Source organism: Bos taurus, chromosome 25 (assembly GCF_002263795.3).
Source record: "Bos taurus isolate L1 Dominette 01449 registration number 42190680 breed Hereford chromosome 25, ARS-UCD2.0, whole genome shotgun sequence".
Taxonomy (NCBI): domain Eukaryota; kingdom Metazoa; phylum Chordata; class Mammalia; order Artiodactyla; family Bovidae; genus Bos; species Bos taurus.
This window is the reverse complement of record NC_037352.1, coordinates 40,994,011-41,007,218: the sequence shown is the minus strand read 5'-3', so window position 1 is coordinate 41,007,218 and position 13,208 is coordinate 40,994,011. Positions and strand designations below refer to the sequence as shown.

Below are 13,208 nucleotides of genomic sequence, written 5' to 3'. Positions count from 1 at the left end.
GGCATCAGCTTGCCGGACCAGAAGGGGCCCAGCTCACAAGCACCCAAAAGGCCTAAGCTTTCTCCTTCCATCTTGTCTCCAACTTCTAAAGAAAGCCACACCAAGACCAATTAAAACAACCGAGACGGCCGACAGCCTAGCCACCTCCCCAGGCGCCCACAGCACTTCCTGTATTGATCAGCCCAGCACCCAGGTAATTAGAAATTGGGAACACAGTCACCAGGGTAATAACAGTGTCCAAGCTGCTCAGTAGGATCCGTTCTTAGGAGGAGATTATGCACGCCCCGTGCCGTCCTCCTAATTGGCCTCACACATCAGGGGAACGGTACCCAGGCCTTGTCACCTGGCCAGCCTACAAATGCTTCTGGGAAACGTCCAGATCAGCACTTGTCAGCTCCCAGCTTCGCTCCAGATGATGGGTCAGCAGTTCCAGGGCCGCAGCTGCCAGGCTTCAGAGCCAACGAGCCCGCCCACCCTTCTGTGTCGCTGGTGCCAGCAGCCCCCGCGCCGCGCACTCCGTCACACCTGTGCTCACACTGGCAGGTACCGCGCCCTCCAGCCTGCCTGAAACCGGGCCAGACTCAGGCACAAAAGGGTGGAGACAAGCCGTCGCACAGCGGCTCCCTGGCCACAAGCAAGCTGTTTCCTGTATGAAATGAGAGGTTTGGCGGCAGAGGGGCTCAACAGGCATTCCGTGCCTGTTCGGTGAGCATCCCCCGCAAGAGGAGCTGCTGAGATGCTTCTGAAAGCCCGGCCGCTGCACTCCTCCTCCCCCTCCGCTGTGACTGCACTCTCCATCCCTGTTAGAGCCTTTGAACACACACTGCCTCGAGTGACCGACGATGCGCTCACGCTGGGACAGAAAGGTCAGGTACACGCTTGGAGGGCAATTCGGTCAAACACAAGTATCTTTTAGGGTAAAAAACTACTGCTAAGAATTCATCCAACCAAAAAACACTGCTTATTGCTGGGAAAATCACCCCACTGGAGACGCCCTGATGGCCATCAGCAGGGGAACCGAGTCGATCAGAGCCACCCACACCACGGATACCGCGGGACCCTGACAACGCAAGAGGCCAGGCTGCGTCAGGGCATGAGCACTGTCAGAAGTTAACTGAACAAAGCAAGCCTGCAGGGCGACGGCACAGAGTGGGCACCTCTTGGAGGGGGGCAGGAAATACATCAAGAGCTTATGTGACAAAGAAAACTTTTCTTTCCTATTTTTTAAATTCTGCACCCACTAAACTCATCATGGTAATCACTTCATGAGATGGATAAGCCCAACCATTATGCCACACGCCTTAAACCTGTACAGTGCTGTCTGTTGATATCAAAATAAAACTGGAAGAAAAAAAAGCTCACACGTACACACAGCATTTCTAGAAAATCGCATAGGAATTTACTAGCTTTTGCCCAGAAAGATGGACGAGGGTGAGAGCCCTATCACCGAGCAGCCCTGCCCTGGGGGCAGCTCTTAATCCTGCTCCGAGAACGGCAGCCCTGGGCACAACTAGGGCACCACGTGCTGGCGCCCGACAGTCACACAGGGCAGGCCTGGAGGGCCGCGGAGGGTGAAGACCACATCCACCCGCCTCCTCCGGGGTTTACACGAAGAAGCTGAAGTTGAGCGGTTCTATGAAGACCTCCAAGACCTTTAGAACTAACACCCAAAAAAGATGTCCTTTTCATTATAGGCGACTGAATGCAAAAGTAGGAAGTCAAAACACACCTGGAGTAACAGGCAAATTTGGCCTTGGAGTACAGAATGAAGCACGGCAAAGGCTAATAGAGTTTTGCCAAGAGAACACACTGATCATAGCAAACACCCTCTTCCAACAACACAAGAAAAGACTCTACACATGGACATCACCAGATGGGCAACACCGAAATCAGATTGATTATGTTCTTTGCAGCCAAAGATGGAGAACCTCTATACAGTCAGCAAAAACAAGACCGGGAGCTGACTGTGGCTCAGATCATGAACTCCTTATTGCCAATTCACTTAAATTGGAGAAAGTAGGGAAAACCACTGGACCATTCAGGTATGACCTAAATCAAATTCCTTACGATTATACAGTGGAAGTGAGAAATAGATTTAAGGGACTAGATCTGATAGATAGAGTGCCTGATGAACTATGGACGGAGGTTCATGACTTTGTACAGGAGACAGGGATCAAGACCATCCCCATGGAAAAGAAATGCAAAAAAGCAAAATGGCTATCTGGAGAGGCCTTACAAATAGCTGTGAAAAGAAGAGAAGCGAAAAGCAAAGGAGAAAAGGAAAGATATAAGCATCTGAATGCAGAGTTCCAAGGCATAGCAAGAAGAGATAAGAAACCCTTCCTCAGCGACCAATGCAAAGAAATAGAGGAAAACAACAGAATGGGAAAGACTAGAGATCTCTTCAAGAAAATTAGAGATACCAAGGGAACATTTCATGCAAAGATGGGCTCCATAAAGGACAGAAATGGTATGGACCTAACTGAAGCAGAAGATATTAAGAAGAGGTGGCAAGAATACACAGAAGAACTGTACAAAAAAGATCTTCGTGACCAAGATAATCACAATGGTGTGATCACTGACCTAGAGCCAGACATCCTGGAATGTGAAGTCAAATGGGCCTTAGAAAGCATCACTACAAACAAAGCTAGTGGAGGTGATGGAATTCCAGTTGAGCTCTTTCAAATTCTGAAAGATGATGCTGTGAAAGTGCTGCACTCAATATGCCAGCAAATTTGGAAAACTCAGCAGTGGCCACAGGACTGGAAAAGGTCAGTTTCATTCCAATCCCAAAGAAAGGCAATGCCAAAGAATGTTCAAACTACCGCACAATTGCACTCATCTCACACGCTAGTAAAGTAATGCTCAAAATTCTCCAAAACAGGCTTCAGCAATATGTGAACCGTGAATTTCCAGATGTTCAAGCTGGTTTTAGAAAAGGCAGAGGAACCAGAGATCAAATTGCCAACATCCGCTGGATCAGGGAAAAGGCAAGAGAGTTCCAGAAAAACATCTATTTCTGCTTTATTGACTATGCCAAAGCCTTTGACTGTGTGGATCACAATAAACTGTGGAAAACTGTGAAAGAAATGGGAATACCAGACCACCCGACCTGCCTTTTGAGAAACCTATATGCAGGTCAGGAAGCAACAGTTAGAACTGGACATGGAACAACAGACTGGTTCCAAATAGGAAAAGGAGTACGTCAAGGCTGTATATTGTCACCCTGCTTATTTAACTTATATGCAGAGTATGTCATGAGAAATGCTGGGCTGGAAGAAGCACAAGCTGGAATCAAGATTGCCGGGAGAAATATCAATAACCTTAGATATGCAGATGACACCACCCTTAGGGCAGAAAGTGAAAAGGAACTCAAAAGCCTCTTGATGAAAGTGAAAGAGGAGAGTGAAAAAGTTGGCTTAAAGTTCAACATTCAGAAAACTAAGATCATGGCATCTGATGCCATCACTTAATGGCAAACAGATGGGGAAACAGTGGAAACAGTGTCAGACTTTATTTTTTTGGGCTCCAAAATCACTGCAGATGGTGAGTGCAGCCATCAAATTAAAAGGCGCTTACTCCTTGGAAGGAAAGGTGTGACCAACCTAGATAGCATATTGAAAAGCAGAGACATTACTTTGCCAACAAAGGTTCGTCTAGTCAAGGCTATGGTTTTTCGTGTGGTCATGTATGGATGTGAGAGTTGGACTGTGAAGAAGGCTGAGCGCCGAAGAATTGATGCTTTTGAACTGTGGTGTTGGAGAAGACTCTTGAGAGTCCCTTGGACTGCAAGGAGATCCAACCAGTGCATTCTGAAGGAGATCAGCTCTGGGATTTCTTTGGAAGGAATGATGCTAAAGCTGAAGCTCCAGTACTTTGGCCACCTCATGCGAAGAGTTGGCTCATTGGAAAAGACTCTGATGCTGAGAGGGATTGGGGCAGGAGGAGAGGGGGATGACAGAGGATGAGATGGCTGGATGGCATCACTGACTCAATGGACTTGAGTCTGAGTGAACTCCAGGAGTTGGTGATGGACAGGGAGGCCTGGCGTACTGTGATTCGTGGGGTCACCAAGAGTCGGACACGACTGAGCGACTGAACTGAACTGAACCTGACCCTCTGCAGCCCTCCACTGGCTTGCAGAGCAACACCCCTGCAGCACTTGCTCCAAGTCCCCAAGACCCCAAGACCCAGATACACTGAAAGAGCCTGGGCCAGCCCCAGCTGCCCATGGGCCTTAGACAAACTCAAGAAGAGAGCTTGTTTCCAGAGTGGAGGCTTTACACAGCACCGCATCCACTGCTGACTCCAGGCCAGGCCAGTGCCCACTGCACCACACCGTGCCCGGGCGGGGAGCGGGCTTTCGCTGGGACCTGAGCTTTGCTGTGTGCTGACGACATCAAGTAGCTTTCACGTCTTCATTCACCATACATCTTCTCAAAGTTATCTGTCCAAAGCCTTTCACCCACTTTTTTAACCTGCTTATCTTATCAATTTGAAAGCATTTTACTCTGCATTTTGGATAAAAGTCCTCAGTCAGACACACACATTGCAAACATTTTCTCACACTCTACGTTTTGCCTTATTTTTTTCTTAACAGTGTTTTTTGAAAGCAACAGTTTTTTATTTTGATTAAGTCTAACTTATCAATTTTTTTCCATGTATGTCTTGCTCTTTGTGTCCTAAGAACTCTTTACCAAACCCACGCTTCCAGGACTGTGTTTTTACCCGTAAGTCCATGCCCCGCTGAACTATTCAGTGGCCAGTATGAGGTGCCCATGTCTGTGCAGACTCCCTATTGGCCAGCACCATCTGCTCAAAGACTCTCTCCCACTGGATTATCTTGTCACCTTTGACAGAAATCAATTGACTCTGAGCATTTAGACTATTCCTGAGCATTCTATTCTGCCCATTGATCTCCTCCACACCATGACCACCCTTCCTGATTAACGCTGCTCACAGGGAGCTTGCAGTCAGCCTCTGGCAGCCCTCTGACACACTCTTCTCCCAAAGCCTGACAGCCGTTCCAGGCCCTTTCCATTTCTATAGAAATTTTAGAGTCAGTTTGTCAGTTTCTCCCAGAAGAGCCTCCTGGGGCTGAGTGGGATTGCGCTGACCCTGTGAGTCATCTCCACAGCGCTGAGTGAGACGGTGTCTGTGTGCACTGGCTTACCTGCTGCCAGTTTACGCTCTCTCAGCCACATCTCAGCTCCCAGTGCATGGACCCCATAAACACAGCTTGTTAAATGTGCCCGAGTACATCACAGACACTTCACAGCACGTCCCTGTTCAGCACCTTCAAATCACCAGCCAGACCGCACTCCTGAGGAAAGATGCTCAGTGCCTCACAGACCTTCACCACCTTCACTCCCTCCGTCCAACCCGCAGGGCCCTGGGACAAGGACACCCGGACACCAGAGGCGCCGCCTGCTCACCCCGGCACGCCCAAGCACACAGGCCCCACCTCCCCCACGCACGGCATCCCCTCACACCCTCCAAGTCCTGAGGCCAACCTGGCTCCGACTCACATGACCCGTGTGCTGGAGACAAGAGTCACACACGGCCAAGAGTGGACAAGCTTGTCTGGCGGATACGGACACTCGGCTAGACAGGCTTCCCAAAAGATTTGCACTGGTTGGCCCACCAGCCCACACTACTCCTCCCAGCCGTTATCTCTGGGTCCTCGGGATTTAACAAATCTCCAAACAGGAAAAGGGTGGCCAATGTCATGCTGGGTGGACCCTTCGCAGTTCCTAACCTCTGCGAGGCCACAGAGCCCGCTGAGAACCTGAGAGAAGCCACAGCCCATCCAGAGCAGAGTCCACGTGGAGGACACTCGGTCTGAAGCACCAGAAGCTCGGACTCCAGGGCTGAGAGCGCCTTGCAGAGACGAGCTGAAGCAGCGTGGGCCGGCAGGAGCTGCAGGCAGCAGGCCCCAAGGCCGCAGGGAGCCAGGCCCACCGAGGGGCCCTGCCTAGTGGCGGAAGCTCTCAGAAGCCCAAGGAGACCGGACAGCAGCCGGAGCCTGGGGTGGCGACAGGCCCCAGAGGAGCAACACTGTAGCCACGCTTTGACCTGAAGACCCAAAACGCCTCCCAGGCCCTCAAACTGCTGCTACCAGCACAAATGCCGGACTCCAGCGGCTACCGTCCACCAGAGCTAGTTGACCATGCTTGGGAGACGTGGGTCCCTGAACCAGCCTGCAGAATCTCACGTTTACACACACCCACTCGCGAATCAGTGCTTTTGTGGAGAGATAACAAGTTTTGTCAGATTCTCAAGAGCATGACCCTGTGGTGAGAAGCCCACATTCCAGAAAACTCTTCAATTTATACATGTGGAAACTAAGGCGTAAGAGACCCCACGACAAGTGGGCTCAGACAGATGGGCAGACACAGTTTAACAGGGTCAGGTGCTCACACACCCCAGTGGCTGTTATCACAGGCACAAGAGGGCACAAGAGAGCAGCCACGAGCTTCCTCCTGACAAGAGCCTCCCTGGGAGCGGGCGGGAAGCTCGTGAGCCCAGACAGCAGGAGAAATCGCAGGCAAGAGGCCCCACTGGGCCAGCCCATGTGAGCCTAGCTCTGCAGGTGGAGGTCAGGCGGGAACAGCAGCCTGGCCTGTCCTCTGAGACTCAGCAAGGCAGAGAGAAGACAACGGGGCATTTTCAAGTGACAAGCGCCTGGAGCCCACAGCGCGGGGGAACTGGCAGGTCTCGGGGCAGCAGTCAAAGGGTGTAACTACAGGACAGCCCCTCGCAGTCTTGGCGCAGTTTCCAAGAGCAACAGGAGAGGCACAGAGAAGCAGCCGTCTCAGCTCACACAAGCAGACAGACAGAAGGCTCCTTCACCCCCGCAGGGCCCGGGAGCCGAGGACTGAGCCTAAACTGCCAGCCTCCCAGCCCTGCACCCAGGCGGAGGCGGTCTGTGTGGGCCGAGAAGGGGCCCAGAGGCTGAAGGCCAGCGGCAGAGCAACCCCAGAAGGGGCGAGGACCCCAGGAGGCCAGGCAGCAGGGGGGTGGAAGATGCCCGCCGCTCACCTGTGGGGTCAGCTCGACAGACTCACTAAGGCTGCTGCAGAGGCCTGATCGCAAACTACCCGCCGTTACTGCTTCCCTGTTCCACCCCTAAAGACTCAGTGTGTTTCAACTGTTAGAGCCACCTAAAAGAAATTACTTCCCCTCAACAAAATAGCTACTTCCTCAGTATAAACAAAAACAGCCCTTTAAGGAAGCTCAGCACTACTGGGGCAGTACCTGCTGGCCCTTGAGAGCGTCCTTGGCAGGGAGAGTTGCCCAGCTCCATCCCTTTGAGCCTCCGCAGCCGCAGACAGGGCCACTGCCAGAGGAACCTGGGGCGCAGGCTCGCTCACCAAGGGTGCCACCCGTGAGGAGAAGGCGGCGACTGTGGCCCTGGCACCCTCTGCCTACCTGATGCTCAAGCCGGTGGTCTGGTCCAGCCTCTCCCAGCTCTGCAGCTTTGTCAAGAGCCTCTGAAAAGACAGAGAGGGAGACCCCTCAGAGCTCTGTGCCAGCGTCTCCACCCAGGGACGCACGGGCCTGCTGTCCCCTCACAGCATGTCACCCCCTCCCACCACATACACTCGACCCAGAGAGGACAGCGTCACAGGAAACGGACAGTCACTGTGACATCACGGCCCCGGTCCTCCACAACCGCCTGCCCTCATCTCCAAAACGCAACATGCTCCCAGGCTGCTTCCCAACTGCTGAAGCCACACTGAGTGTTTAGCACCTCACCCAGCAGGACTGTGGGCTGGGGGCCGAGAGCGCCTCACAGACGGCCCTGCAGTAACAGCCAGGACTGTGGGCTGGGGGCCGAGAGCCTCACAGACGGCCCTGCAGTAACAGCCTGTGCCCACCTCACTCACACCGGCCGTAACTGGGGAGGCTCCCAGCAGGCCAGGACTGTGGGCTGGGGGCCGAGGGAGCCTCACAGACGGCCCTGCAGTAATAGCCTGTGCCCACCTCACTCACACCGGCCGTAACTGGGGAGGCTCCCAGCAGGCTAGGACTGTGGGCTGGGGGCTGAGAGAGCCTCACAGACGGTCCTGCAGTAACAGCCTGTGCCCCAGGAAGCAGGCCCCGGGCACTGCAGACCCCGGCCCCCACCGCCTCCTCCGTCTTCCCGGAGCTCCTCAGGATGCTCAGCCCCAATCCCACTCCCAAAACACACACACAGAGCAGGCTGGGCCATCAGTTCAGTTGCTCAGTTGTGTCTGACTCTTTGCAACCCCACAGACTGCAGCACACCAGGCTTCCCATCACCAACTCCTGGAGCGTGCTCAAACTCATGTCCATCACGTCAGTGACGCCATCCAACCATCTCATCCTCTGTCGTCCCCTTCTCTTCCTGCCTTCAATCTTTCCCAGCATCAGGGTCTTTTCTAATGAGTCAGTTCTTCGCATCAGGTGGCCAAAGTATTGGAGTTTCAGCTTCAGCATCAGTCCTTCCAATGAATATTCAAGGTTGATTTCCTTTAGGATGGACTGGTTGGATCTCCTTGTAGTCCAAGGGACTTTCAAGAGTCTTCTCCAATAGCATAGTTCAAAAGCAGCAATTCTTCATGGCTGGGGCCATGGCTGCTGGGATGAACAGGAGGACACGCCCCAACTCGGCCTGAACGCGGGGTCTCATGCCCAGTATTCTCACAGCTGCAGCACACTCACCCACATGTCAGAGTCTCGCCCCCTTTCCAGGCCACCTGCCTCTTCCGAGCTCCCCCCAGGCCGAGCACAGTGCTGCTCCGTGCACTCACGCGGCCGCTGGAGCATGTCCTGAGCCCTCTCATGTCCTGGGTACGAGCCTGGCTAATAATCCTATGACTACAGCTGACGCTCAGTCAACACTTACCACTGTTCAAGCACTTTGCGTGAACTTATTCAATCCTCACAACCCTACAGGGAGACACTTACTCCTCATTACACAGGTGGACAGAGAAGTAAAGTAATCTACCAGGGTCACCAGCCAGCGAGCACACGCAGAAGGGTCTGAAACCAGGCAGTGTGATTCCCCCCAAAGAAGCTCAACCAACTCCCAAACAACCTATGTGCAAAGTAAAACTGCTTGTCTCCAGAACCGCTGCTTCAGGCTGAGTGCCCACATGATCAAGCGTCTGAGAGAACGTGTGCTCTGGCCCCAGGATGCCCCAGCTGGTGGGAACTGCTGGAGGTAGGCTGACCAGACTGAAGTCATGAGAACTGGTGCCATATCTTATACCAGGCAAACCAGAAAGGGAAGTGACTGAGTGTGACCACGGGTACTCAGTGTGGAAGGACAGAAGACCCTGCGCCTGGAGGCCTCGCACTGGTCTGCCCAGGAGAACTTGGGTGCTTTGGCACCAACGTGCATGGCCATCTCCACAAGGTCCCACAGAATGCCCACAGTGAGTCCCAGCAGCAGAGCCGGGGAGAGGAATCTCAGCACAGGAGTCTGCTTCTTCTGTGGGGAACAACGTCTGTCCCAGGCACCAGAGAGTCCTCTGCTCTCTCCCACTCAGCAGCTGGTTAAGTGCTCCAAGGGCTGCTGACACCAACAACCATGCACCCGGTAGCTGAGGACACACGTCTGCTGTCCTGAGCCCCGCAGGTGAGCAGCCCAGCGAGGACATCCCTGGGCTGGATTTAGAGGCCAGGGGACTATGCTCCACAGGACACTCTACCGCTGGAAAGCCCCAAGTTCCCTGACTCACGGCCCCTCCATCTTCAATGCCACCAAGAGCAGCACAGCAAGTCCTCGTCACTACACACAGCTCTGGCCTCCTCCACGCACTCCTGCACCCACCAGGACCTGTGCGCACCAGCAGGAACCCCAGGGGCACCTCCTACCACAGGCTAGTGCTCAGCACCCTTAGGGGTCCCCTTTTTCCATAGTTCTGGGGTCAGGACAGGGCTGACTGCAGGGGCCACCATTCGACCCACCGTATTAGCCTAACAGCCGCCATTCTAGTGGATCAGCTGGGACGTGGGGTCCCCTTGGCAAGTGAAGGACCCCACAGAGACCAGCTGGCTCACCTCCTTCTCCAGCTCGAGGTCCACCAGCGTCTCCTGCATCTTCTCCTGCCGCCCCAGCCTGCGCTGCAGCCCCTCCAGCTCCTCCCGCAGCAGCCCGTTGGTGTCCTGCGTCTCCCTGGCAGAGCCAGAAGCACAGTCGTTCAGACAGCCACACACCCCAGGGACGAGTGCAGAGGCCCTGACCCAGAAGGCTGCATGCACATGTGTGCGCACACGTGTGTACGTGTACATGTGTGCACAAACAGGCACACATCCCCAGCCCCTCACCGCAGGCAGGCGTTCTCCACACACATGTCCCCAGCTCCTCACCGCAGGCAGATGTTCACACACACACACACACACACACAAACACACCCCCGGCCCCTCACCGCAGGCAGGCGTTCTACACACACACACACACACACACACACACACAGAGGCACACACCCCTGGCCCCTCACCGCAGGCAGGCGTTCTCTTCCCGCAGCTGCCGCAGCTCCCTCTCCATCGTTGGCAGCCGCACCAGCTCAGACCTCATGTTCTTCACAATCGCAGCGTCCTGCTCCTGCAGGGACAGCTTTTGCTCCAAATCCTGATGGAGGTGGGAGACAGAGAGGAGGGAGACAGTCACAGACGCCAAGCGCTCCCCGGCCTCAACAGCCTCCAGGGCCACAGCCCCCGCGAGTCACGTGCAGTGCTGCCCACGGGGCAGGAGCCTGGCACACACTTGGCACAAGGACGCGCAGCAAAGCCTCCATGGAGACACCCACCCTTCCACACGGCTCTGCTCGCTGTCCCCGTGGTGGAGAGACCCACCCTTCTGCACGCTCTGCTCGCTGTCCCGGGGTGGAGATGACCACCCTTCCGCACGCTCTGCTTGCTGTCCCCGTGGTGGAGAGACCCACCGTTCCGCACGCTCTGCTCGCTGTCCCGTGGTGGAGACACCCACCATTCCGCACGCTCTGCTCACTGTCCTGGGGTGGAGATGACCACCCTTCCGCACGCTCTGCTTGCTGTCCCCGGGGTGGAGATGACCACCCTTCCGCACGCTCTGCTCGCTGTCCCCAGGGTGGAGATGACCACCCTTCCGCACGCTCTGCTCGCTGTCTCGTGGTGGAGAGACCCACCCTTCCGCACGCTCTGCTCGCTGTCCCCGGGATGGAGATGGCCACCCTTCCGCACGCTCTGCTCGCTGTCCCGTGGTGGAGACACCCACCATTCCGCACGCTCTGCTCACTGTCCCCGGGATGGAGATGACCACCGTTCCACACACTCTGCTCGCTGTCCCCGGGTGCAGCGTAACGACTGAGTCGTTGCACAACAAGGCCTTCCTTCCCTACATGGAGTCCCCAGGCTGCATGGGGAGCTGGCGAAACTCCAAAACAGGTCACAAAGCAGGTTAAGAACACGGGCCCAGGACTAAACCGGGCGGCTGCTCAGCCAACACTAAGGGGTCAGCTCTGCTCAGTCCGCCTGAGCAGGCCGTGCCACCTGGGCAGGCTGCTCCCGGCCCAGTCCTGCTCGGTCCTCAGAGCAGCCCCAGTACTTGAGGTGCCGCACGCTTACTTTCTACTCTATGTGCTTGATTCTGACCTTCACGCAGAGTGCGAGCTTCCTGGGAGCAGCACTCACCTCTTACTTTCTGCCGCACCCCAGCACCTGGCACGGGGCCTGGGGCACAAGGAGATGACCAGCAGCGTGAACAGCTGCGGTAGACACAGGCGGCTAACTTCCCCGGACGTCAGTGAGCATGCCCCATGGGTCACAGGGGGCTGAACCAGCACTGTGAAGCCCACCAGACACGGGCCGCTCACCTTGATCCTCTGCTCCTGGTCTGCTCGCACTTCTTGGCTGGCCTGGAGCTCCTGAACCTTCTGGTTAGCTTCCTGCCATTTCCTATTGAGAGAAGGAACACGTGCAACAACAGGCAGGTGGTGAAGCCAACAACTGTCCTCACTCTCAAAGCTCTCCAGCAGAGACACGCGCACACTCACACACAAATACGCACACATTCACACACTCCCTACTGCAAGGAGGCCCCAGGGTCCGGGCCTCTGTGGCCTGAATCTCAGGGCAGGTGGTTAAGTCTTGACCACCTGCAAGCTCCCTTCCCAAAGTTCTCCTTTCTCTCCACAGTTCTCACAACAGAAGCTGCTGCCGGCCCAGGCACAGCTGAAGCCCAGGGCCCGCTCAGGACTGCACGTCCACGGCCCACCAAGCGGCCAGACCGCCCAGACAGCGCCAGGTAAGGCAGAGGCTGCCAGCTACAGGAGAGCGCGTCTCCACCGCACCTCCAGGCTCGCCTGGCACAGGGGGGAAAGACACCTGGCCTGGAGGTTGGCAGCCCTGCCCGCCCTCCACTCACTGGTGCTGCAGGTCCAGCTGCTCCTTCAGCTCCTGCTTCTCAGACTCCAGGCGTTTGACCTGCATCTCCTGGTTCATCATGCTCCACTGCAGGTCCGAGAGCCTCCCCTTCAACGTGGTGATGGTCTGAAAGCGAGACGCAAGCCACTCACCCTTGTCTCCGGCACAGGCACGGAGGGGAGCCCCTCACGGAAACTCAGGGGCCAACGCTCTCCCGAGAGCCGGCCCCCATCCAGCCGGCTCCTCCTTCAGAGCCCATGACCTCCCCTCGAGCCGAGGCGCGATGACAGACGGCCTCAGGCACGAGGACACTGCTGGCCACGATGGGTGCGACCGCACCGGGCGGCCCCACAGCCCCTCCGTGGTCCCGCCGGCCGCATGCACGCAGCCCCAGTCCTCAGCAGCGACGCACGGCTCCCCCTCCACACCTGCTCTCCCTCTCAGCCTGGATTCCTTCTCCAGCTGCCCCATCCCAGCTCTGCACAAGATGCTACCTGTGAACCAGCCAGGCACCCGCCAAGAACGCAGGAACGGGGGCAGAGGCTGTCCTCAGGACAAACGGGAGCGGCCCGAGCACCGCAGAGCCTGATGCACGCCCAGGCCAGACGCGGTCACTGAGGAAGGCAGGGGTGGGTGGGCCCACAGCCCAGCCCCGGGACGGCGAGCCCACCGGGCGGACACGGGCGCGGACCGCAGCCTCCCCAGACAACCTGCTGGTGATGGGGCTCCGCTGTGGCTGTCCCGGGGCAGGAGGCTGCGCCTCCAACAGGACAGCCAGCCACTCTAAGGTAACAAGGGGAGCCTCACCCCGTCAGCCTGAGGGCCAGACAGCA

General features: G+C 56.1%; 1 protein-coding gene across 3 annotated transcripts in view; it reads right to left on the bottom strand.

Annotated features, from left to right (window-relative positions):
• MAD1L1 (mitotic arrest deficient 1 like 1) overlaps positions 1-13,208 on the bottom strand; it is a 237,983-nt gene that overhangs the window by 215,461 nt on the left and 9,314 nt on the right. Inside the window, exons 5-9 of one of the 3 annotated variants that reach the window (NM_001102044.1) lie at positions 12,377-12,501; positions 11,826-11,907; positions 10,473-10,603; positions 10,033-10,147; positions 7,432-7,493 (exon numbers count right to left, since the gene is read on the bottom strand). In NM_001102044.1, coding sequence (NP_001095514.1) covers positions 7,432-7,493; positions 10,033-10,147; positions 10,473-10,603; positions 11,826-11,907; positions 12,377-12,501 — 515 coding nt within the window. Of the gene's footprint in view, positions 1-7,431; positions 7,494-10,032; positions 10,148-10,299; positions 10,341-10,472; positions 10,604-11,138; positions 11,805-11,825; positions 11,908-12,376; positions 12,502-13,208 lie in introns of those variants that run through there. The other 2 variants (XM_024984866.2, XM_059881305.1) reach the window with 2 other exon arrangements.